Genomic DNA, 26,639 nt, shown 5'->3' on the forward strand with positions numbered 1-26,639 from the left:
CTTTCGAACTCTTTTTGTTATTTTTGGTAAGTTTTAAAAGTTGGTGTAAATGTTCTGGTTTGTTTTATGTGTGGGGTGGGGGAGGGGGTCGGGGGAAACTTATCAATCTCTTACCTTGCCGGAGATGCGATTGTTTTCCAGATCGTATCTCCGGTCACTGCAGCCTAACATCGTGGAGCTGGAGGCCTTGCTGGGACTGACTTTGACCCCCCGCGGGGCTGTGGACTTACCATCTGAGCGTGCGATTCCTTGTCTGTATCGACGCTCTAACCGCGGCCTGTGGACTTTAACATAAGGAGCTCCCAATCTAGGGTTGAGACCGGTCAGGACCTCCAAAAGCTGCATGAAGTTCAACAAGCCCTGACCCGGGGTAGATCGCCTGGCGCGGGAGTACTGAGATCCTCCCCCCGATGCAGGAGCTTGATCGCCCAGATGAGGAATGGCCGCCGCCGGCTACGGGAGTCGAGATCGTCCCGTCAACGGAAGGTTAGGGGCCCCCGACCGCTGGAGAACAAAGAAGGGAGAGGTTGAACTTTTTTCGCCTTCCATCACAGTGAGGAATGTGGAGGAGTCACTGTGGAGGAGTCACTGTGGAGGATGTTGATGTTAAAATGTATTTTGTGTGTCCTGTTGCTTTCTATTGTTATGACTGTATGGCAAATGAAGTTCCTCGTATGTTGCAAAACATACTTAGCTAATAAAGTATTATTGTGATGTGATTTTTTTCTATTACAAATCTCAAATTGTGGAGTACAGAGGCAAATAAATAAATGATGGGTCTTTATCCCAAACATTATGGAGGGCACAGTACCTATTGGATAAAAACAAATTAAATGTATTTAATGCAGTTGCTTGAAGATCAAAAGCAAACTGGTGATGTTAATGTCTTTGAATCTAAAAGTCCTATTTATTCCAAAAACTATAGGTTTTTGGAATCCCTCCATGTTGAATACGCCTATTGTACCTATCTACCACTATTTCAGTTAAACAATTAAGAGAGCAAGAAGTATTTAACTTTTTAGGAGGCACAAGACTGCAGAAGCTGCAATCCATAGGAAAAAGAAAGCTGCTGGAGGAACTCAGCAGATCACGCAGCATCTGTGGAGGGAAATAGACAGTAAATGTTTCGGGTTGAGATCCTTCCTCTAGACTGAAAGAGTGTAAGGGAAGTAGCCATTCGAGGTGAAGGAAGGGCTGGGGTATGAGCTAGCATGCAATCGGTAGACATAGCTGACGAAGGATTGATTGACAAATGGCAGATTTGGGGGTCAGGGGAGGGGGGTTGTGAGAGGGTTAATGGATAAAGCAACAGATACTGGGGATGATAAGTGGAGAACAAAAATATGTAAATTCTTGAATCTGGTAGGAAAAGGAAATGAAGAATGGAACTGAACAGAGGGAGGGGAGGGATGAGTACTGGGGAGAGGAGATTGAGGGAAGGAAAGAAACAGGATGACAGGGGGCGGGAATGGGGTAAGGTAGAAAAAAGGGGGTATGAGAGGACCAGGGTAAAATGGAGGAGAGAAAAGAAGGGGAAGTGGTGCCTGAAATTTGAGAATTATGTGAATCATAAGTGGAACACGAGGTGATATTCCACTAATTTGCATTGGACCTCGACCTAGCAGTGGAGGAGGCTGAGGGCAGAAAGGCCAGTATAGGGAGAATACAAAATCCACACAGTGCCTGAGATTGGGATGAAACCTGTGCTCCTGGAGCTGTGACAGAGTAATGCTATTTGTTATGCTACCGTACCTTTTGTTCCTTTTCAAATACTCCTCAGAATGTTCCCTCTGCCGAATTACAGCTGTGGCTGGATTGGCAGTACAATCATCTGAATCAGAAGGTTGTGGGCTTGTTCCACTGCTGAGATTTTCGTCAAAATTCTGACTCATGCCTGTGGAATTGAGAGTATTACAGAAGGCCCATCTGTGCCCTTTGGGGGCTGTAAAGGACCCCACTGCACCATTTTGCAAAAGAGCAAAAATGTTAATTCTTGGTATTGTCATCAATATTTAACCCTCAACTAGCAGCCAAAAGCTGATTGGTGGTCAGCATATTGGTGTTTTAAGGAGCTTAATCTCTAAATTATTCCCATATGTCTAATATTTTAACAGTAATTGCACTTAAAACTAAGTATTATAGAAATCAAGGTTACAAAACCTCGAGAGTGGAAATCTTTCATTTAAATGTATCATTGTTGCCATCAAGCAAATCTATTGAAGTTTCTAATTGGCATGCATCTTATCAGATGAGCAGAAGGAAATATAAACAGATGCAGTGTCTGCAGAACACCCCAACAGCAGCAGGAACATTTATTCCCCCAAATTCTGCCAATTTAAGTAGTTTCAACAAACTGATGAAGACTCTCTTGGAATTGTATCCTGAAGCAAACAGGTCAGAAATATTTTCTAATGATTAGAGTCAATACCTGTTCTAGAATCCTGCACTATATTTTTAACACCTTTTGTTTTCAAACTTAATAAAAACTTACTCTCAAATATATCACTGCTATAAATTGTTGCTTCTTAAATGTTATTGCATTCTTAAAGTCTTTAATTTGTGTACCTATACAATTCCATTAAGTTTTGCACTATGGATTTTTCATGAATATGTCCTGACTTGCATGTGATAATCCCAATGCAAACAACATAAATGCTCAATACAATCAGCAATTTTTTTATTGAAAAAATAGTAAATGTATCCTAGTTTTCCCTCCTTGATAATACTAACTTCCAGAAGTTATGTCAGTGGACCAATGCTTGTACATTCTGCACACATGAATAAGTGATTTTTGGCTGGCTGTCTAAAAATGTAGTGATAGAAAAAGTAGCCAAGCCCAGGTTAGTTCTTGCCTGATGTTTTCATTCTAATTTTGCACTTTTAATTAACAAGATCCCTGGCATATTCTCTCCTCTTTAGCTTGAGGGTGCAGAGACCAGTTGTAGTAATCTTCATGTTGCAACTTTGGTCAGCTAAATCAGCGCAAATTGACCTCTACAAGAAAAAACAATTGCATCTGAACCGGAGAGGGACTCAAATCATGTTGGGATAATTGCTTGAGTGGCTTTAAAATTGTCTGGCAGGGAGGTGGAAGTAAGACGACTAGAAATGTACATAGCACTCCAATTTGGCCATACCAATGTCTTGTACAGATGCTCCCCAGCTTACGATGCTTGGAATTTTCGACATTGCAATGGTGCAAACGGCAGCGACCCATAGCAAGCCGCAGCTTGCTTCCGGCCATGTGATCAGGTGTATTAAATGCATTTCGACTTGCGATATTTCTGGTTTCCGATGGGTTTCTCAGAACGTAAACTCCATCGTAAGTTGAGGAGCACCTGTATAGCTATATCACAACATTCCAACCTGTATTCAAAACTCTGATCAAGGTAGGCAATCATGCCAAATGCCTTTGTCACCACGGTCTACCCGTATCACCACTTTCGTGAAACTATGTACCTGCACACTTAGGTATTTCTGTTTTACAGCACTCCGATGGGCCCAGCGTTTATTGTTTAAAAAATACTTGGATGGGTAATGAATAGGAAAGATTTGCCAGGCGCAGGTAAATGGGAGTACCTTGATTAAGCAATTTAGTTGGCATGGACATAAGGGCCTACTGGCCTGTTACCATGCTGTAGAGCTCTATGACCTTTGAATACCCGAATCAACTGGTAAAGTCTCTGCCTCACAGCACCAGAGACCCAGGTTCGACCCTGACCCCAGGTGCTGCTCTGTGGAGTATGCATATTCTCCTTGTGACCACCTGGGTCTCCTCTGGGTGTGCCAGTTTCCTCCCACATCCTAAACCTACGGGCTTGTTGGCCTCTGTAAATTGTGCCTAGTGTGTTGGCAGTAGATGAGAAAATGGGAGAACGTAGAGCCAGTGCAAATGGGTGATCGATAATTGGCGTGGACTTGGTGGGTTGAAGGGCCTGCTTCCATGCCGTAACTCTTTAAAACAATATGACAATTATATCTTGGCCTTGCAACTGTTAAGGGAGATTAAGTATTGCATGATTTACAGTAGAGTACAAGATACATGTGCAGTGTGTAGAAGATTATAGACTGCTGATGCTGGAATCTTGAGCAAAAAAAAAGTGCTGGAAGAACTCATCTGGCCAGGCTGCACGTGTGAAAGGAAATAGATAGATGATGCTCCAGTTTGAAGAAGAGCCCTGACTCGAAACGTTATCTGTTTATTTCATCCACAGATGCTGCCTGCCCTACTGAGTTCCACCAGCACTTTGTTTTTTGTTTAGTTCAATGTATAATTTAACTTTGAATATTTCGATGTTATTGCGTTGGTGTAGTAATTTATGGTTTGATTTATACTTAGGAATGAAATCATTCAAGCATTGAAAGAAGTAAAAGCAAATAACAAAGGTTTGCTAAGTGGCTTGGCTCTAACCACAATTGTTCAACTGGCATCTGCTATCTTGAAAAGAAAGTCATCTACAAATAGCAAAGAATAAATGGTATGTATTTAAATGTAAGTGTGATAAATGTGAATAAATGCAAGTGTACAAAAATGTACTTTATTTATGAAGTTAAATTGAAATAATAAAAAATTATTACGCCCATTGAAATCTGAAGAAAAGAGTGAAAAGTGTTAATAAAATGGACAATGGAAGACTTGAGTAGTTTAGTTTAGAGATACAGCATGGTCCGTGCCGACCTGTGAACTAGTTCCATCCTACGTACTAGGGACAATTTCCAGAAGCAAATTAACCTACAAAACTGCACGTCTTTGGAATATGGAAGGAAACCGGAGCTGACCCAGAGAAAGCCCACATGGTTGCAGGAAAAACGTACAAACTCTGTACAGATACCACCTGTAGTCAGGATCAAACCCAGATCTCTGTTGCTATAAGACCGTAACTACTGCTGCGCCACTCTGCCTCCCTAAAAAAGATATTTGGTCACAATATATGTGCCCCTCATTTACCATTAATCTGTTTTGAACTACTGATTAAGATCAGTTTCATTTCTATTAGGCATTCAACAGTCAAGTTGAATGTTACCATTGACTAAAATAGGAGTGCTGAGGGAAAATATGGTATTTCTCCCACTACTTAAATTACGGTCAGTGAATTTAGCATTAACAAGGGACTGAGCTGAATGACTTAGGCTCTCAAAATGTCATTGTACATTCTCGCCAGGGCAACTCACAGGGTTATTAGGGTAGCATGTAATGAATGTGTGTTTATGTTCATGATAGTTGAATATTTGAAATGTGTCATTGTAAAGAAGAATTAACTGTGCTTTAATACTTGTTTAATTTCTTTTCAGCATTTGTGAAGAAAGATAAATCACACTCAGAAATAATTCCAGGCTTCCATTAAACGTGTGATAATCATTGCCTTGCCTTTCATTTTTCATCAAATTTGTTTTAATCGGAGGGAATTATCAGAATTGAAGAGGATTCTACATTTATGACAAGGCTCTTTAATGTTGATCTGCTAATTGTGTTAATTATAGAACGTTACTCTTTTTGAATATTTTCATTTTGTGAGAAAGTTAAATAAATTGATGAGAAGCAATTATGTTCACTGAGGGATATCTGTGATCGGAATACTTTGAATAAGAGTTTGGCATAATTTGTGCTTACATTTTGTAACATATATATAGAATTTAAATCTATGAACCTTTTATCAGACCTGCCATCCTGGAATTAATCTGGTGACCCTCTTTTTATTACAAGTATTACAAGGAGACAAAATTAACATGTAATATTCCAGGTCGGTCTCACCAAGGCCTTTTTTATAAACAAATAAACGATAGCTAGGTTATTATCTTAGTTTAAAATGACAGAGTTTAATTTTTAAAAAATTAAAGGACCAGAGTGACTCAGTGGGTCAGGCAGCATATCTGGAGGACATGAATATGCAATATTTAAGATTGGGACACTTCTTCAGACTGATTGTAATGGGGTGGGGGGGGTGAAAGCTGGGAAAAAGATGGGGGCCGGACAAAGCCTGACAGGTGATGGGTGGATACAGGTGAGGGAAGTATTTGATTAAGGGTGGAGATAATAATTAACAAGGCACAAAAATCAAAGCTGTTAGGTTTAGTTTAAAGGCCCCCTATCAGGAAGGCCACTTTTGGTGAGTATTAATTAAATGCTGAGGAGCTATTGAAAACTAAAAATCTGGGGAAAATGGCACACAGCGCTGGAGTTACTCAATTGGTCAGGCAGCATCTCCGGACAACATGGACGGGTGATGTTTCATGACTGGACACTGTATTGATTGTGATGGTGGAGAGAAAGAAAGCTGGAAGAGAGAAGGGGGTGATAAGTGCTTATAATCTGGACTACATTGCTAAAGTGGTAAAAAAGGAAATGGTAAGTATTCCAAAGAAAAGAAAATGCAGGGCTATGATGAGAGGGAAGGAAGAGAAACTAGCTGGGTTGGTTAATCGGGATTTTGGCCTCAAGTGTTGTAACCATTCTGTGGTTCTGAGATATGGGGAGATGTTTAAGCAAACTGTTTTGTGAAAAAAAAATACAGTACTCTTTAGTACTCTTATACAGTACTCTTATCCTGACAGATAAGAGAATTTGAGGGTGTTATGCGACCAAACGACAGTGTTAAACCACTTCCATAAATTGCATGCAAGTCAACATCACTTGAAGATTAGGAAGCAAAGATGCGCAATATACCAGAAAGCTAATATCAATGCAGGTGTAGGAAATCTGAAACAAAACAGAAAATGCTGGAAACACTCAGCAGGTTAGGTAGCATCTGGGGTTAGAGAAATGTGAATTAATTTTTCAAATTGAAGGCCCTCAGAAATGGGAAAGAGAGAAAAGTTATTTTTAACTTGTAGAGAGGGTGGGGACAATGCATAGGATAAGGGAAATGTATCTGATAAAATGACTTGAGTGTTGCTGCATTGATGAGCTGCTGGTAAAGAAATCTTGTTGATAGGTTATTGAGGGAAGTTAGAGATGGAGAATAATCGTTCATAAAGGCTGTGAAATAGCAAGTTGAATTATACCAATTGGAACAAACTGGGTGGAAGCGAATAGGTGTACTAGTGAGAATGAGGGGAAGGAATCGTTGAGTGCTTTTTAGTTCATATAAGTAATAGGAGCAGAATTAGGCCATTCGGCCCATCAGGTCTACTCCACCATTCAATCACGGCTGATCTATCTTCCCCTCGTAACCCCATTCTTCTGCATTCTCTCATAACCCCTGACACCCGTAGTGATCAAGAATCTATCTATATCTGCCTTTAAAATATTCATTGACTTGGTCTCTACAACATTCTGCGGCAATGAATTCAAGTCAGTGGATATTTTTACAGCAAAGATGGATAGATTCTTGATTAGTACAGGTGTCGGAGGATTATGGGGAGAAGGCAGGAGAATGGGGTTAGGAGAGAGAGATAGATCAGCCATGATTGAATGGCGGAATAGATTTGATGGACCGAATGGCCAAATTCTACTATTCTTTATGACCTTGTAAGCAGATGGTAGAAGGATGTTTTTATGGACTGGAAGTCTGTGACTATTGGTGTGCCTCAGGGTTTGTTGGGGCCCATTGTTTGTCATCTATATCAGTCCTTATTAAACTATTACCGTGTCATTCACCCTTGAGTCTTTATCACAATTTCATTCACCCTCAACTAAATTTTCTCATGTTTTTTGGTAATTTTCGTCTTGTGTATAAATTTTATATATATTAAGTCATTCACTCCTCTGGTTTCATTCACCCCAAAATAATTTAATTCGCCCTTGGGTGAACCATTCACCAGTTTCAGATGCACTGATCTATATCACTGATTTGGATGAAAACATACATGGCATGATTAGCAAGTGAGTGGTGTTGTAGATAGTGAAGATGATTTTCAAAGATTACAGCAGGATCTTGATCAATTGGGCAGGTGTGCTGAGGAATGGTTGCTGAAATTTAAAGAGAATGTGAGCAGGACCTACACGGTGAATGGTAGAGCTCTGGGGGGGTGTTGTGAAGCAGAGGGATCTAGGAGTGCATGTGCATACATACTTGAAAGTGGTGTCACAAGCGGATAGGGTGGTCAAGAAGGCTTTCGGCACATTAGCCTCCATAGAAACAGAAAATAGGCCCTTCGAGCCAGCACCGCCATTCATTGTGATCATGGCTCATCATCCACAATCAGTAACTTGTGCCTGCCTTCTCCCCATATCCCTTGGCTCCACTAGCCCCTAGAGCTCTATCTAACTCTCTTTTAAATCCATCCAGTGAATTGGCCTCCACTGCCTTCTGTGGCAGAGAATTCCACAAATTCACAACTCTCTGGGTAAAAAAGTTTCTTCTCACCTGTTTCAAATGGCCTCTCCTTTATTCTTAGACTGTGGCCCCTGGTTCTGGATTCCCCCAACATTGGCAACATTTTTCCTGCATCTAGCTTGTCCAGTCCTTTTATAATTTTATACGTCCCTATAAGATCCCCTCTCATCCTTCTAAACTCCAGTGAATACAAGCCCAGTCTTTCCAATCTTTCCTCATATGACAGTCCCTCCATCCCAGGGAGAAACCTTGTGAACCTACGCTGCACAGCATCAATAGCAAGGATGTCTTTCCTCAAATTAGGAGACCCAAACTGCACACAATACACAAAATGTGGTCTCACCAGGCCCCTATACAACTGCAGAAGGTCCTCTTTGCTCCTGTACTCAAATCCTCTCGTTATGAAGGCTTTCTTCACTGCTTGCTGTACCTGCACGCTTACTTTCAGTGACTGGTGTAAGGACACCAAGGTCTCGTTCCACTTCCCCTTTACCTAATCTGACACCATTGATATAATAATCTGCCTCCTTGTTTTTGCCACCAAAGTGGATAACCTCATATTTATCTACATTATTCTGCATCTGCCATGCACCTGCCCACTCAACCTGTTCAAGTCACCCTGCAACCTCCTAATACCATCTGTCAAGAGTCTTGAGAACGAAAGTTGGGAGGTCATGTTACAGGTGAGACCACATTTAGAGTTTTGTGTTTTTGTCACCAAGCTTGAAAGGGTTCAGAGAAGATTTACCAGGATGTTGCCAGGACTCGAGGGTCTGAGTTGAAAGGAGAGGTTGAGCAGGCTAGAGCTTTATTCCTTGGAGCGCAGGAGGATGAGGGGAGATCTTATAAAGTTGTACAAAATCATGAGAGGAATAGATTTGGTAAATGCTCCGTCTTTTGCCCAGTGTTGGGGAATCGAGAACTAGAGGACATATATTTAAGGTGAGGGGGGGAAAGATTTAATGGGAACCTGAGGGGTAGCTTCTTTGGACAAAGGGTGGTGGGTGTATGGAATAAGCTGCCGGAGGAGATAATTGAGGCAGGTACTATCGCAAAGTTTAAGAAAAGTTTAGACAGCCACATGGATAAGGTAGGTTGAGAGGGATATGGGCCAAAAGCAGGCAGGTGGGACTAGTTTAGATGGTGCATGTTGGTTGGCATAGGCAAGTTGAGCTGAAGGACCTGTTTCCACGCTGTATGTCTCTATGAGTCTAAGAACAGTTTATTTCCAGCTGCGATAAGACTATCATCTCGTTCACACCCATTCCCAGAGGTGCTGTCACATGCTCCTACTGTTCACTCTACCTCATTCAGTTTTACCGTCATTGCAGTAGGGTTTTTTTTTGCACTACATAAAGCTCACAGAGTAAACAATACACATAATGACAAATACTTTTGTTTGTTATTATGTGTATTTACCCTGTAAGCTTTATGGAAACACGGGATTTCAATGCACCCTCGTGTATATGACATAAACGAATCTAGTCTGATCTATGGTGTTCCTCTTTCTCTACTCTGCTCCTTCTGATACTCCCGCTCACTCTTTCTCTGCTACTGCCCATTTTTCTCTCCTATAATATTTTCTATGACATTCTCTTTCCGCGAATTTTTATTTTCCCTCTGCAGCCAACAACTATCATATTCATGCTCTGTGTTGTTCATCAAGATCTTTATTTCACTTGTTTTTCACATTGGTTCTTTCCATCTTCAAGCGTTTCTCACATGCTTTCTTCCATTCTCTACCCACCCCCCCCTTCCACTTATCTATCAAGTTTCTCTCCCATAAAACATTTTCGTTCCACGGTTTCCTGTTAGTTCCTCTTGCTTTGCTATCAACCTCAGCTATTTACCAGATATTTACCTCTGTCATTGCCTATCATATTCTTTTTTTTCCTATCGCCTATCGTACTGTCTTTTTGCGTGGGATTTCATATTGTCCCCCCTTGACTTCATCCTCTTCTTCAGAACTGCTTGCTTGCGTGGCTCCGGCCGCGAGTGGAGAAGCAGTAGGCATCTCCTGTAGACTTGGTCCAGTTCAGCAGAGGAGGGCTCAGTCCAACCTCTTGATGTACCGCAGCATGTGAGTGAAGGGGTGTGTGAGTTAGAAACAGAATTGAAAGCCTCAGCATTAATTCTTCCTTTGCAGGCTGGAGTTTCCGTAACTTGCGCGAAACTATTTCCTTTCTGCGAATCACTTTATTAAATTACAGACTCGGGTATATCCACTGCCATTTGAAGTAGACAGCGCCTGGGATCCTGATCTCCAGACTGATGGCACCGCTCCGCTGCCTATTCCTGGCTTTCCTTTGGATTTTCATGACCGGGAGGCCGAGTGGTAAGAATTACCTTCTCATGGACACGTCATTAGCATACCAAAATGGGTATATCTAATGTAGAAAGTCCCTGCGCTCCCAAGTCTAGACTGGGGAGCAGATGGTGTGATAGACGGGGTGGGAAAACCTCGGGGTTATGGGTGGTGAATAACCAATTCTCCAGCTCTGCCCCCTCCCCTTTGATTTCTCCCTGACAGCACAGGTGCGCGGACTTAGCATTAAAATGAGAAAATGCTGGACACACTTGGCAGATCCGGCAGTATCTGTGGAAAGAGAAACGGAGCTTTGACCTTAAACATTGACTTTATTTCTATCTCTACAGATGCTGACTGACCTGCCGAGTATATCCAGCATTTTCTATTTATATGTCATTGTCTGCAGTTTTGTTTTAGATTTCCATGCAATGGGTCTGGCAGAAGACTGGAAGCCTGGTGCAATTAAAACCAAATAGCTTTGGATTTATTTAAGTGGTGCAGTGGTCTGTCAAAAAGGTTTCCTAACAATTACACGGTGCACAGCACGATCTAGAAGGTGCAGAGTCAAGCAGTGTCTGGACCATTGACTTCGTGATGCAAGTTTAAATTCAGCCATAGCAAAAGGGAATTTAAATTCAAGCAATTAATGTCCCAAAGGGTGCATTGCGATTATGAGTGATTGGATAAACTGTGTTTGTTTTCCTTGCAGCAAAAAGGCTGAGGTGTGAAATAATAGAAGTATATGAAATTATGAGGGATATTATGGGTAGATAGTTGTAATGGCAACTTTCCGACTTTTCCAATTACTTCTTTTCCACTTGCCATTACTACACAGGAAGTAGGAGTGATCTTACGCAGACCTAATAGAACAGATCTTCCAGTCATTATTTCCAGTTTAATTGGTTGTTTATTGAAGTAGTTGTACAAACAAGGAGATGAACATACCAGGCTTTCTTTATTCCGCATTCGTTGTAGCTGGCCGCTCTGTCCCTGGTCTGGTCCCAGGTCTCGGGTCTGCCCAGTCGTTGGTCTGTTCTCAGGTCTGTCCAGTCGTTGGTCTGATGAGAACTGTATGCTCTCCCTCAATGTGTCTGCCACTCCCTGTCCCTTATGCCAATATATACACCACCCTGTGCATCTAATGTCCCCCCCCCCCCCCCCCAAGTGTCCAAAATAATACGGCAAGATATATCTAGACAAAATAATATAATATGCCAACAGTAGTTAGCCTAAACATAAATGGCTCCTACAAAAGTAAAACTCTCTTCCCAATGGCTAGGATGTCTGAGACAAGAAGGCATGAGTTTAAGGTGACAAGTAGGAGGTTTAATGGGATCCAAGGAGGAATTTTTCCACACAGAAGGTGGCTGGAGTACGGAATACGCTTACTGAGTGGTGGTGCGGACAGATACTCTCACAGAATTTAAGAAATTCCAAGTAAAGTATTAAATTACCAAGACACATGTGGCTATGGACCTAATGTGAGTGAATGGCTGAGTGTGCAGCATGGACAATGTGGCTGAAGGGCCAGTTTCTGTTCTGTATGACTCCATGACTCTTAATGATTGTTGAGCTAATGATAAGCACAAAACAGCTAGTCATAAAAATCCATCAACTTCACGTCTGCCGTTCAGCAAAGGAAATTCATAACCCCTTGTCGGTCTGGTCCACGTGTGAGTCCAGACCTACCAATGTGGTCATTCCTATTCTGCCCTTCAGGGGTAAGTAGGGTTGACCAATAAATGCCAGCATTGATAGCAATGTCTACATTCCAGTGGATTAAACAGTTTTTTAAGAAAGCCACGAACTCCAGGATGTGACGTGATGATGCTTTTTTTGTTGAAGATAGACACAAAAAGCTAGAGTAACTCAGCGGGACAGGCAGCATCTCTGGAGAAAAGGAATGGGTGACGTTTCGGGTTGAGACCCTTCTGGAAAAAAAAAAGGGTGCTCAACCCGAAATGTCACCCATTCCTTCTCTCCAGAGATGCTGCCTGTTCCGCTGAGTTACTCCTGATTTTTGTGTCCATCTTCAGTTTAAATCAGCATCTGCAGTTCCTTCCAACACAATCCTTTTTGTTGTTGTTTGTGGGATGAATGTTGGTTGGACCCAGCAGTTCTTACATTTGGGTGAACAGACTCCTTGGTCTCATCCAGAAATACAGTGCCCGCCATAATGTTTGGGACAAAGACCCATCATTTATTTATTTGCCTTTATACTCCACAATTTGAGATTTGTAATAGAAAAAAAAATCACATGTGGTTAAAGTGCATATTGTCAGATTTTAATAAAGGCCATTCTTATACAATTTGGTTTCACCATGTAGAAATTACAGCTGTGTTTATACATAGTCCCCCATTTCAGGGCACCATAATGTTTGGGACACATGGCTTCACAGTTGTTTGTAATTGCTCAGGTGTGTTTAAATGCCTCCTTAATGGCAGAGCATCACCAGAGAAGACACTCGGCAACTGGTGATGTCCATGAATTGCAGACTTCAAGCAGTCATTGCATGCAAAGGATATGCAACAAAATATTAAACATGACTACTTTCATTTACATGACATTGCTGTGTCCCAAACATTATGCTGCCCTGAAATGGGGGGACTATGTATAAACACAGCTGTAATTTCTACATGGTGAAACCAAAATGTAGAAAAATGGCCTTTATTAAAATCTGACAATGTGCACTTTAACCACATGTGATTTTTTTTCTAATACAAATCTCAAATTATGGAGTAGAGGCAAATAAATAAATGATGGGGCTTTGCCCCAAACATTATGGAGGGCACTGTTTATCACCCAAAACTATAGGCCGCACGATGGATGTGGGGAAATAGTCCCCAATTGCACGAGAAAACAGAACTGTAGAGCATAAATAAGAGGAAGTGTAAATTTCTTTATATGAATGAATTTCACCAGCATGTGGTGTGATTCAGTCAAATGGTGGTGAAATGGTTGGAATCAAAGTTAAAAAGCAAGATAATGACAGTGCTGTCTAAACAGGGTTCTGCTCTGCCATCTCACAGGTGGTGGTTTCTGGATCCGAAGACCCTCTGGCTGAATAGGGATTTCCCTCTTCTAGGAGGAAAGAAGTTCTTGCTCTTCATACTATCACATTTTATACATCTCAATTTAATCATTCCTCAGCATTTGTTTTTGCTGGCATTTCCTTATAGCTCAATATTACAGTTCTGGAAGTGTCCTTATAAATCTTTACTGAACTCTCTTCAATGTAATCACAATTTTTCTGTTGTGTGGTGAACAGATTATTTAAGCTGTGCCCTAACAATCATTTTGTAGAATCCTACCTCGCAAATACTATTCCTGGGCATCAAAGGAAAGTCTCCTGTATGTCATTTTAACCACGTTATTGATCTGTTATTTTTAAACATCATTGGACATAATTTCCAAGGGTGGGACACTAATGTCGCGGGTTGTGCTGCTACTTCATAGCTTCTGATACCCAGTTATGGTCCTGACATCCAGTCCTCTGTGCAGTTTGAACACTTTTCCTGTCACCCTTTGTGCTTCCTTAGGAGGCTCTGGTTTCCTCCCACATCACAGTGATATCTTGGTTAGTAACTTTAGTTTTAATTTAGTTTATTTATTGTCACTTGTACTGAGGTACAGTGAACAGCTTTATTGTGTGCTCTTAATTATCCACTGTGAATTAGCCTTTGGAATTGCATAATTACCACTGTAATTGCATAAAAAATCAAAGGAAAGTTGGTGGGGTTGTGAGAGAAAAGGTTGTAGAGTTACAGGGAAATAGAAATAGGGTTATGGGACCAATGGAATTGCTTGCCTGGGCCCTGGATTGAACTAGATGGGCTGAATACCCACCTTCCAAGTAGTTACAGTGCCCTCCATAATGTTTGGGACAAAGACCCATCATTTATTTATTTGCCTCTGTACTCCACAATTTGAGATTTTTAATAGAAAAAAAAATCTCATGTGGTTAAGGTGCACATTGTCAGATTTTAATAAAGACCATTTTTATACATTTTTGTTTCACCGTGTAGAAATTGCAGCAGTGTTTATACATAGTCCCCCCATTTCAGGGCACCATAATGTTTGGGACACAGCAATGTCATGTGAATGAAAGTCGTTTTTAGTATCTTATTGCATATCCTTTGCATGCAATGACTGCTTGAAGTCTGCGATTCGTGGACATCACCAGTTGCTGGGTGTGTTCTCTGGTGATGCTCTGCCAGGCCTGTATTGCAGCCATCTTTAGCTTGTGCTTGTTTTGGGAGCTAGTCCTCTTCAGTTTTCTCTTCAGCATATAAAAGGCATGCTCAATTGGGTTCAGACCGGGTGATTGACAATGGCCACAAGAATTGACCATTTATTAGCTTCGAACAACTTCTTTGTTGCTTTAGCAGTATGTTTTGGATCATTGTCTTGCTGTAGAACAGCGGTTCTTAACCTTTTTGTCCCCACGTCCCCATCAGACAGTCTTGGTCAGTACCGTGACCCCCGAAACAAAAGTTGGGGAAAAAAAACCCGATTTATGAAACATGTCTGCCAATACTCAATCAATGAGATGGGATAATTTCATTTATGACCCCTTCATGACCCTTGTAAAACCCCCAAACAACCCCCATGGGGGTTAAGAACCACTGCTGTAGAATGAACCGCCAGCCAATGAGTTTTGAGGCATTTGTTTGAACTTGAGCAAATAGGATGTGCCAATACAATTCAGAATTCATTATGCTACTACCATCAGCAGTTGTATCATCAATGAAGTTAAGTGAGCCAGTACCTTCAGTAGCCATACATGCCCAGGCCGTGTTTCACAGATGAGGAGGTATGCTTTGGATCTTGGGCAGTTCCTTCTCTCCTCCATACTTTGCTCTTGCCATCACTCTGATATAAGTTAATCTTCGTCTCATCGGTCCACAAGACCTTTTTCCAGAACTGTGATTGCTCTTTTAAGTACTAATTGGCAAACCGTAACGTGGCCATCCTATCTTTGCAGCTAACTAGTGGTTTGCATCTTGCAGTGTAGCCCCTGTATTTCTGTTCATGAAGTCTTCTGCGGACAGTGGTCATTGACAAATCCACACCTGACTCCTGAAGAGTGTTTCTGATCTGTCAGACAGATGTTTGGGGTTTTTTCTTTATTGTAGAGAATTCATCTGTCATCAGTTATGGAGGTCTTCCTTGACCTGCCAGTCCCTTTGCGATTAGTAAGCTCACCATTGCTCTTTCTTCTTAATGATGTTCCAAACAGTTGACTTTGGTAAGCCTAAGGTTTTGCTGATGTCTCTAACAGTTTTATTCTTGTTTCTCAGTCTCACAATGGCTTCTTTAACTTTCATTGTCACAACTTTGGTCCTCATGTTGATAAACAGCAGAAAAGGTTTCCAAAGGTGATGGAAAGACTGGAGGAAAGATTAGGTGCTGAGAGCTCTCTTAGACCTGCATTAAGGAGACAATTAAACACACCTGAGCAATTACTAACGCCTGTGAAGCCATGTGTCCCAAACATTATGGTGCCCTGAAATGGGGGGGGACTATGTATAAACATAGTTGTAATTTCTACATGGTGAAACCAAAATGTATAAAAATGCCCTTTAATAAAATCTGACAATGTGCACTTTAACCACATGTGATTTTTTTTCTATTTCAAATCTCACATTGTGGAGTACAGAGGCAAATAAATAAATGGTGGGTCTTTGTCCCAAACATTATGGAGGGCACTGTACGCATAAAATCCAACTGGGATTTTCCATTCTTCTCAGTTTCCCATTTATTGTTCATTCCTTGTCTTGTTACACCACTACAAAAATATGAGCTCACACTTCTTTGAATCAAAAGCATTTGCTCACATAGGTCTGGATTAAATAAGTGTAGCTCTCATCTGTCTGGGTTAAATTCCATTTGCCTTCTTTCTTTCCTATTTTCCAAACCATGCCTATGCTCCTGAAGTTGAAAGCTTTCCTCTTATTGTCAACCACCCTAATCAACTTTTGACTGACAAAGGATATTCTGCACTGCAATGAACATCATTTTAAGGTCAAATATATCACCAAAGGGAAAATTCCAACATATGTTTTAAATTAGGAAGACTGGGATCAGAGTCTTAAGAAAACAAATTAAACATTTCAGGGATGGAAATGAAGTATTTTTTGAAGTATAGACATTATTGTAACAAGGAAAACACTTCCCTCGGAGTCAATGAGAGAGACTGTGGAATAGGCAGCAAGACACAGGGAAATCAGTGAATTAGTCATATGCAACAGTGCCCATCTCCGCCCCGACCACCAATTCATGAAAGAAAGAATTCTGATGATCAGCAAAATTGTGTTGTTTCTGAAGTAAATAAAATTCTCTGAGATGATTAATACAGCTTTATTTGCCTAATTAGTCAAAGGATGTGCACAATCAGATAATTTAATTGACTTTCAGTTCAAGAAAACAGTTCTGGGCAGTCACCACAATGTAAATGATGGAACTTTTGGATATACAGTGAGTGTGGAGGATCTCTTCATTAGACTTGAAATGTTATTTATTTGATGATGTTATTGACCTGATGATGTTCCCAGAATGTTCTGTTTTATATTAGATTTTGTTATCTACTGTATTTGCTTTGCAAACTTTCATTCAGTGTCTGCTGACAAAACTTGCCTCTCTTTGTTTTCGGTGTTGCTGACTGGCAGGTGTTGTTTTTATCTGTGGCTGCGGAGGCTGGCAGTATAAGTGGGAGAGCTCAGTGAGTTTTCAAGAAGCCAACAGCCCACTGCTATCTTCCCTCCTGTCAGAGTGTTGAGAGGCTGCTGACGGGTAGAGGTTGGAAACTAAACAGACTCTTTGTCTCAATGGTAGAAGTGTGATAAGCTGGTGATAGCTGACCTGCTATCACCAAGCATATGTGCCTACTCAGCTCCCACCCAAGGTCAAGGGGCAGTGTGCGGGTGTCACACTTGTTTCCGCGGGTGGCAATCCTGCCCTCGATGCGGGTTGCAGGGCAAAGACTTATAAAAAGACTGGCACACCAACTCCAGGTGGGTACATAAAGCTGGTTCTGCGCTGCCCTGTTAATGGTGCTTTTTTTCTACCACAGTGTTATACTCAGATTCCATGAGGTTATTTCACTGAAAGCAGGGGATTTCTCCTCATTTTTTCTCACTTGTTAGCAAAAAACAGATTATTTGTTCTTATCACACTTCTACCACTGAGACGAAGAGCCTGTTGCATTTTCCAAAGCTAATGCAGTGATGACAAATCAACTGTGCCTGCACCCTCCTCCTTGTTCACTCTGCGTCTTTCCACCAAGTGTTGTTTGTGACCTATGTTTTCTCTTGGTTCAATTCTGAGTGAAACTATCTGCTTTTGCTCAATGCCAGACTTTCACAGTGTAGCATCTATGGAAGCAGAAACAGTTAACGTTTGTGATCGAAAATGTCTCTTTCCAAAGATGCTGCTTGATTGAGTGTTTTCATTTTGTGGCTTTGTTTCGGGTTTCCCACAACTGCAGGTTTTAAGATCTTTTCATTAATGGTGGGAGTAATTGTGGGCGCTGACAAGAATGTACATAAAATGATGAGCTGTGGTTAAGATTCAAATCTGATTGTTATCTGATGTTTAGCGAGCAACAGTTCTGAAGTGCACAAACTCTTCTTTGGCCAGGCCCTGCTCCTGACATTGCTGCTTGCAGCTTCTCCCCAGACCTGCCTATTCTGATGATGTTGTGAAGACATCCCCTGCTGACCTGGACTCACTTGACTCAGAGAGTCATTGAGTCATAGAGCTGTGCAGCATGGAAGCAGGCCTTTCAGCCCAACTTGTCCATGCTGACCAAGTTGGCATTCTGGGCTCTTCCCCTTTGCCTGCATTTGGCCCCTATCCCTCTAAACCCTTCCTATCCATATACCTGTCCAAACATCTTTTGACATGGGAAGTTGGAATGCCAGGTTACTGCTTCAATGCTGGGACAACAGTAACATGCTATTACAAGTCCAGAGAATAGGATTGTTGATATGTTTGGGTGGTTTCATTGTTGCGGCCAGCCTGGAGAGTCTGCAGGGCTTTGCTACAGGCGCGTGGAAAGCATCACTGGACTGAAGGAAAATGCTGCAAAGGGGTCTCTGGTTCTAGTGTGCTCTGGGTCTCAACAGTTTATTACTACTGCTTTTGGCTTTGGGCTTCAAGAGCTCGAAAATATACTCTGGAGAGTCATAGTCATAGCATGGAAATCAAGTAACGTGGAGATCACACTGAGAGCTCATTTACCCCAGTCCCTTATTATTCTCCCTGCAGCAGTTGCTTCCTCTGTTCTCTGGAACTGTGTTCCAGACCCCAACCATTCTTTAGCTGACATAACGCTTCTTCAACTCTTCTCGAAAATTTTCTATCTTTGCCCCACACCTGCCCCAACACCCCAGTGCAGTTATTGATCTGTCAGATAGGGAAAATAATGTGGCCAAGATGTCCCCATCCGTGCTTCTCATTATTCTGTACATATCTCACTTCAGCCTCCTCCATTCCAAAAAAACTACAGTCTCTCCTAATCACCAAGATCTCCAGCCCAGGCAATATCTTCATTCTCGCCTCTGCTTCTCTCCAGTATTTTCGTGAAAGAAGACCCAGTACTGACGTACAGTGCATTCAGAAAGTATTCAGACCCCTTCACTTTTTCCACATTTTGTTACGTTACAGCCTAATTTTAAAATGGGTTAAATTCATTTTTTTAATCATCAATCTACACACAATACCCCAGAATGAAGAAGCGAAAACAGGTGTTTAGAAATTTTTATACAGTAATTAAAAATAAACAGCTGAAATACCACATTTACACAAGTATTCAGACCCTTTGCTATGACACTCAAAATTGAGCTTAGGTTCATCCTGTTTCCATTGATTATCCTTAAGATGTTTCTACAATTGATTGGAGTCCACCAGTGGTAAAATAAATTGATTGGACATGATTTCGAAAGGCACACACGGGAGAAGACGGCAGGGGAAGAGAACAGACATTCTGGCCTTCCATCACAGTGAGGAGGTGACTGGAGGAGACTCACTGTGATGGATGTTTCTTTTTTTTGTTTCCCTTTTTTTTGTGTTGGTTGTGATTGTGTGTGAAATTGTTTATTTTTATTGCTCTATTGCTGGACTGTGGGTGACCTTTCATTTCACTGCACATCTTGTATGTGTATGTGACAAATAAACTTGACTTGACCAACAGTTGACAGTGCATGTCGGAGCAAAAACCAAGCCATGAAGACGAAGGAATTGTCCGTAGACTTCCGAATCAGGATTGCGTCGAGACACAGATCTGAGGAAGGGTATAAAACAATTTCTACAGCTTTGCAGACCACAGTGGCCCCTGTCATTCTTAAATGAAAGAACTTTGGAACCACCAGGACTCTTCATAGAGCTGGCCGCCTGGTCAAATTGAGCAATCGGGGGAGAAGGGCCTTGGTCAGGGAGGTCACGCTGAAGAGCTTCAGAGTTCCTCTGTGGAGATGGGAGAACCTTCCAGAAGGACAACTATATCTGCAGCATTCCACCAATCAGGCCTTTATGGTAGCGTGGCCAGACGGAAACCACTCCTCAGTAAAAGCCACATGACAGCCCGCTTGGAGTTTGCCAAAAGGCACAAAGAGAACTCTCAGACCATGAGAAACAAGATTCTCTGGTCTGAAGAAACCAAGATTGAACTATTTGACCTGAATGCCAAACGTCACGTCTGGAGGACCTGGCCAATACCATACCTATGGTGAAGCATGCTGGTGGCAGCATCATGCTGTGGGGATGTTTTTCAGCAGCAGGAACTGGGAGACTAGTCAGGATCGAGGGAAAGATGAACGGAGCAAAGTACAGAGAGATCCTTGATGAAAACCTACTCCAGAGCGTTCTGGACCTCAGACTGGGACGGAGGTTCACCTTCCAAACAGGACAATGACCCTAAGCACACAGCCAAGAAAACGCAGGAGTGGCTTCATAACAAGTCTGTGAATGTTCTTGAGTGGCCCAGCCAGAGCCCAGACTTGAACCTGATCGAACATCTCTGGAGGGACCGAAAAAAAGCTGTGCATTGACGCTCCTCATCCAACCTGACAGAGCTTGAGAGGATCTGCAGAGAAGAATGGGAGAAATTACCCAAATACAGGTGTGCCAAGCTTGTAGCATCATACCCAAAAAGACTTGAGGCTGTAATCGCTGCCAAAGGTGCCTCAACAAAGTACTGAGTAAAGGGTCTGAAAACTTATGTAAATGTGATATTTCAGTTATTTATTTTTAATTACTTTGCAAAAATTTCTAAACACCTGCTTTTGCATTTTTATTATGGGGTATTGTGTGTAGATTGATGATTTAAAAAAATGAATTTAATCCATTTTAAAATAAGGCTGTAACGTAACAAAATGTGGAAAAAGTGAAGGGGTCTGAATACCTTACTGAATGCACTGTATGAAACTTTGTTGTTCACATGAGTTTGAGTTTAGTTTATTGTCACGTGTGCTGTCAGTGAAAGCTTTTGTTGTGTGCTAACCAGTCAGCCGAAAGACAATACATTGTAACAATCGGGCCATCCACAATGTACAAGTACATGATAATGGGAATAATGTGAATAACGTTTAGTGCATGATAAAGCCAGTAAAGTCCGATCAAAGGTAGTCCGATGGTCATCAATGCGGTAGATTGTAGTTCAGGACTGCTCTCAAGTTGTGGTCATTGCCTGTAACACTGGTTTTGCACCAGACATTTACCCATTAGCAGATTCCCTTTTAGTACCGCTCACTCCCTCACTCCACGCACTGAACTTTTTAAAGCTGACGGATTGACCAGATTTATTCAAACGGCCCGACAGATTCCGTTCAGCCTCAAATTTTATACCTTGCCCAGGTGGTGTTTATTAATGATAAGAGTAAAATCAGATGAGATGTATAACTCACAGCATGTAATGTGCGTGTAAAATCATGGTCTGAACAGTTGTAAACAAGAGATATGTAGTTACTTGCCACGGCATGACAAGTCATCCAGCCCATCAAGACCATGCCAGCTTCCTAGATATCAGTCCATTCCTCCTCTATCTTTATCTTGCCTGTATCTTACTCTCACATGCCAATTAACTTTCCTTTTGATTTCTTTGGTCGCTTACTTGCACTAAGGTTATTTAGAGTGGACAATTAATCAACCAGTATATTTTTGGGATGTGGAAGGAAACCAGGACCCTTGGAAAACATGCAAACTCCACCAAAAGGCAGGATCAAACCCAGGTCACGGGCTGTGAGACAGCAGCTTGGCCCATTACACCACCAACTTGTAATGGGCATAACAAATTCATCATAGTGATTGCTTATCCTTTATTTCTTTCCTTACAGTGGGACTAAATGTCTCTCAGCCTAGATGTCTGGGAGTTTCAAGCATGAACGAGTTTGCTCTGGAATGTGAGCACAGCTCCGATGATGTTGCTGAACTAGCGTTAACAATTCTTAAAGGCTTGAACAAATCTGCTGTTTGCCGTGGTGTAACATCTTCAACCGAACTATTTTTCAACTCAAATGGGCAACTTAATTGTCAGTTTCAACGAATACCAAATAAAATCTCCGTCATCATATCTGGACTGCACTCTTCGCTGATTGATATTTATTTCTGCAAGATTGAGTTGTTATACCCCCCACCTCATGAATCCAGTGAGGGAAGTGGGACCATCATCTATCCGAATTCAAAGGACATGAAATGTGAGGACATTTTCTAATTGATATTGCTTTTGGGCACAAAAAGAGACACAAATAGACACAAAAAGCTGGAGTAACTCAGCGGGACAGGCAGCATCTCTGTAGAGAAGGAATGGCTGACGTATCAGGTTGAGACCCTTCTTCAGATTGGTTTGGGATAAGGGAAACGAGAGATATAGACAATGATGTAGAGAGATAAAGGACAATGAATAAAATATATTCAAAAAAGTAACGATGATTAAGGAAACAGGCCATTGTTTTTTGGCTTTCGGGTTAATCTGTGTGGTTGGCAACATGAGGCAAACCTACTGAGCAATGGAACACTTTCAATTTAAGGCAATGGGCATAATTATCAAAGGGAAAGTGCAGCAGAATTAGGTAGATATATGTCCTACTCTCTTCAAGCAATGTCCCTAGCCATAATTTGAGGAAAATTGCCCCCTTATTGCACAGATATGATATTTATCCCTACCCCAATCTGCTCTCTCGTGGTCTTTCTACTGAGAATGCTGGTGGCAAGCTCCATGCTGTTAATGTCTGTGGACATAGATTCCAATAATGCTTAAGAAACTACAGTTCCTTATCAATAGGTCAGAGTTTTGAAGTTCAATGAAGTGTAAGATCAGCTCCTTAAAAATTAAATTGCTGCAAAATATTAATTCAATAGAACCAAATAAATGTATAACCCTTCATTTTAGCTTCCCTTCAAAGAACGACTTTCAGAATCATTCTAACCTTGTCAGTTCACATTATAGGAAGCTTGCAACAACAACAGAGGCACAACATTGAATGGATGGCAATTGCTTGGATGCTCCCTCTTGAAATGATCAGACACAATCCTTCATTCATGCTTGATTATCTGGAGTATTTTTATTCTTAATTCTAAATTTTTTTTGGACCATTGGCCACTTTAAAAAGCCCAGCGGTCTTTGAACTAAATTGCATCTACAATGTTTTAGAGATCAGCAATTGACTCTTGTGATAGTCTGCCAAATGTGGATCAATTGGTAACAGATTGTGATCGGATATCCAATTCCAAAGGCTTGAACTCTTAAAATGTTGGCTGGCTCTCGTGTGTGATGAGATTACACTCAATTAGATGTCCTTTTGGATGAGTCATTAGAGGCCCTAGCCCTTCCTTGAAGGCAATGAGAACCTATGGGTCAACCTATGGTCCTTTTCAAGGAAAAGAAAAATTCTGAACCTAAACATCACCTATCCATTTCCTTCAGAGATGCTACCAGAGCCACTGAGTTATTCCAGTACTTCGTGGGTTTTTTGTAAACCAGCATCTGCAGTTCCTTGTGGTACTGGCCTACATTTATTCCACACACAATATCACGAAGCAAATCATTTGTGATTGCTAACTTAATCGTCGCTTTTTATGCGAATTTGATCTGTACAAATTGTTTCCTACAAAAGTGAATTTATTTCAAACCACTTCACATAGGAAGAAATAAAGGACGACAGATCTCTTTACGAGGGAGGGGGAGGGGGAGGGGAGGGGGAGGGGAGGGGAGGGGAAGAGAAAGGGAGGGAGAGAGAGAGACTGCAAGAGAGAGAGAAACTGCAGATGCTGAAATATTGAACATAGACAAAATGCTGGAGAAACTCAACGGGTCAGGCTGCATCTGTAGAAGGGATGGACAGACGACATTTTGGGTTGGGACCATTTTTCAGATGGGACTCTTTAACTTGCCTCTCAATCAAGTAATGGTTCTTCTGCATCACAACTCCATTTAGCATTTCTATCTCAAAACACTCCAATGTCCACAAATCTCACTCTAAAATATACAGTATTTGTCCCAGTATCCATGGTCAGTTATAAACAAGAGTTCCATATTTACTCTATCCATCAACTGGGAATAGTGTTTCCTGATCATATTTCTGAACTGCTTAGTTCCAATAGTAAAGTTGTTTGTTTTTGCTGGGGATTTTTATTCCTGAAGGTAGCAATTTACACCTCTCTGCTAAATGAATTTCCTGATCATCTTTGTTAATTCAGTAGGAATACTGCACACTTTGAGGACAACTCTGGCATTTGTCAGGCACTTGGCCTTAAGAGGGAATGCTAAATCAACAATCAGAGTCGTCTTGCCTTAAAACTGCTAGGATGATAAACAATCTTCAAATTTATAATCCATGAATTTTTCTTGTGTTTCAGGTCCTCAGTTTCCATTCTTCCTAATTATGGGAATTCTAACCCTAGTGCTTCTATTGTGCATGATCTACATAATTTTTCTGACCATTAAAGTAAGTAACAAAGCAAACTTTACTGTGATCACTGGCATAAGCAGAGATGAACTGAGACAGGACCTTTCCCAGGAACCGACACCCTACAGCTTCAAACATCAGAACAGAAAATCACGAGATAACTATCAGTTCAGGCAGCAACTGTAAATAGAGAAACAGAATAACATCTCGGGTCAATGTTCAGTATTGTCGGATTCTCAGTGGACCACATTGTGCGGTGCTTCAAGTCATGCTGTCTATAAACTGTGGTTGAGGATGCCCAGTGTCATCTTCTGGAACTTCATCAGTATGCTGTTCCAGCATCAACCTCTGAAACTCTTTACCAGGTTCTCACCCAGTATTGTACACTACACCCCTGGGATACTTCATGAACCCTTGATCGACATGATTTCAAGAGAGAGATTTAACTCTTAGGGTTTCAAGAGAGAGTTAGATTTAGTTCTTAGGGCTAAAGGAATCAAGGGATATGGGGGAAAAAACAAGTACTGAATTTAGATGATCAGCCATGATCATATTGAATGGAGGTGCTGGCTCGAAGGGACGAATGGCCTCCTCCTGCACCTATTTTTCTATGTTTTTATGTTTCTAACCGTTCCTGGATTATTTTTATTTGGTTAAAACATGGCTTTCTAAGTTAACAGTGTCAGATGGTTCGATTATTGTTAGCAGGGGGTTTAATTATTTGTGAAAATAATAGTCTGGAGTTGGCCTGTTTCCAGTCCTATCAGATTCTACAAATGCATCCTTCCATTAGAATTCCAATGCCAACCTTATGAATCCCTATTTGACAGAGATATTGGACACTGCCATCCATTTAGACCGGAGCATGCCAAATGTGTACACACAGGCAATTTTAAAGTCTTTGGCCTGTGATTACCTATAGCTGTTATTCCCCACTTCCCTGCATTTTTCATCCCTGTGGTGTTTTGGTGGAACCAATCTCCTGTGTTCTTATTTCCCCATCCACTGAAGGGTGGAGGGCAAAGATTGAGGTTATCATTGGCCAAGCCGCTCCTCCATCAACCCCTTGCCTCTTCACAGACACAGATCAGGAATGCCACTCACAGGCCATTTCCCAGATTTTCCCATGGTGCTCAACCCCACCCACCCATAGAGATGGCAACACAGTTGAGAATCAGTTGGAAGGGGAAGGAAATGGGGTAAAAGATTTCTCTCCTCTCTTCCCAAGTCCCTACTGGAAACATCCGCTTTATTGGTGAGGGTGCCATTTTACAAAGATTAACATAATTGTGAATTTGTTTCACTCACTTTGCCTGACTCAAAGCCTCTACTCCAGTTCACATTTGGCAACACAAACCCTTTGGCTTCACCCCCGATCACCAACAGTTTTCTCATTCTGAGTCATTCCCTTGCCCTGGCCATGTCTGAAGTTGCCCGGACTCAGGAATCCAATGAATCACGTTATCTCAACTCTTGTTTCTGCCTCCGTTAAATTGCCCAACTTAACAATTGCCCCAATCCGCTGGAAACATCTTCCATTTTTCCATCACCACCATATGCAACCATTGCAGTGGCACCCATCTGCCTTTACATCTTGAATTTGTCCAAATTACTGCCGCTTGAATCACCAAGTGTTTCTCTGATTTCTGGCTCCTCGTCTAGTAATATCTTGATTTAAGATTAATTTTGATGGGTTCATATCCTTCCACCACTTTTGTTCTTCCCTATCTCTGCAACCCTACAAGATCTCTAATTATGTTCCTACATACATCCCCTATTTCCTCCCCCCCCTCCCCGGATGAGATTGCCCCCCTCATCTGAAGACGATACATAAACAAAAATTAATGTTTTTCTTGAACTGCTTACTGTATGTATTTTAATAATAATTTTGTAAATGTCTATTTTGCAGAGCAAAATGAAGAATACCAATGTGAATCCTGTATATGAGCATATGGCACCCACGAGAGGGAGGTAGGCAGCACTGAGTAGATATCAAAACAACCAAACATCGTTTGTGCAACTACAGAAAAAAGCAATAGCGGTGAATCGGAGAGATATGCGAGAGCTGTTACATTTGACCAAGATGAAGCTTTGATGTGTTAACATATGTGCTGCAGTCTACCCATCACAGTTTAAACAGAATCAAGCAA

The 26,639-nt window shown here is 41.4% G+C and overlaps 2 protein-coding genes across 4 annotated transcripts in view; both read left to right on the plus strand.

Annotated features, from left to right (window-relative positions):
* Positions 1-5,478, plus strand: part of rbm44 (RNA binding motif protein 44) — a 56,293-nt gene extending 50,815 nt beyond the window's left edge. For 2 of the 3 annotated variants that reach the window (XM_078404481.1, XM_078404479.1), the window contains exons 15-17: positions 2,249-2,394; positions 4,340-4,478; positions 5,293-5,478. In XM_078404481.1, the coding sequence (XP_078260607.1) occupies positions 2,249-2,394; positions 4,340-4,475 (282 nt within the window). In that variant the 3' untranslated portion in view covers positions 4,476-4,478; positions 5,293-5,478. Of the gene's footprint in view, positions 1-141; positions 233-2,248; positions 2,395-4,339; positions 4,479-5,292 lie in introns of those variants that run through there. The other variant, XM_078404482.1, reaches the window with a different exon arrangement.
* Positions 5,479-10,524: 5,046 nt separating this feature from the next.
* On the plus strand, positions 10,525-26,464 carry LOC144596264 (cytotoxic T-lymphocyte protein 4-like). Its single transcript, XM_078404483.1, has 4 exons — positions 10,525-10,611; positions 21,919-22,278; positions 24,440-24,528; positions 26,399-26,464. The coding sequence occupies exons 1-4, from the start codon at positions 10,548-10,550 to the stop codon at positions 26,462-26,464; spliced, it is 579 nt and encodes a 192-aa protein (XP_078260609.1). The 5' UTR covers positions 10,525-10,547.
* The last annotated feature ends 175 nt before the right edge of the window (positions 26,465-26,639 follow it).

The sequence above is a fragment of the Rhinoraja longicauda genome, chromosome 8 (genome assembly GCF_053455715.1).
Source record: "Rhinoraja longicauda isolate Sanriku21f chromosome 8, sRhiLon1.1, whole genome shotgun sequence".
NCBI lineage: Eukaryota > Metazoa > Chordata > Chondrichthyes > Rajiformes > Arhynchobatidae > Rhinoraja > Rhinoraja longicauda.

Excerpts from the sequence above, each read along its gene's own strand:
- LOC144596264 (XM_078404483.1), top strand. The coding sequence starts at position 10,548 with ATGGCACCGCTCCGCTGCCTATTCCTGGCTTTCCTTTGGATTTTCATG. Across the intron at positions 10,612-21,918 it reads CATGACCGGGAGGCCGAGTG|TGGGACTAAATGTCTCTCAG; the intron begins GTAAGAATTACC and ends CTTTCCTTACAG. Across the intron at positions 22,279-24,439 it reads GAATTCAAAGGACATGAAAT|GTCCTCAGTTTCCATTCTTC; the intron begins GTGAGGACATTT and ends CTTGTGTTTCAG.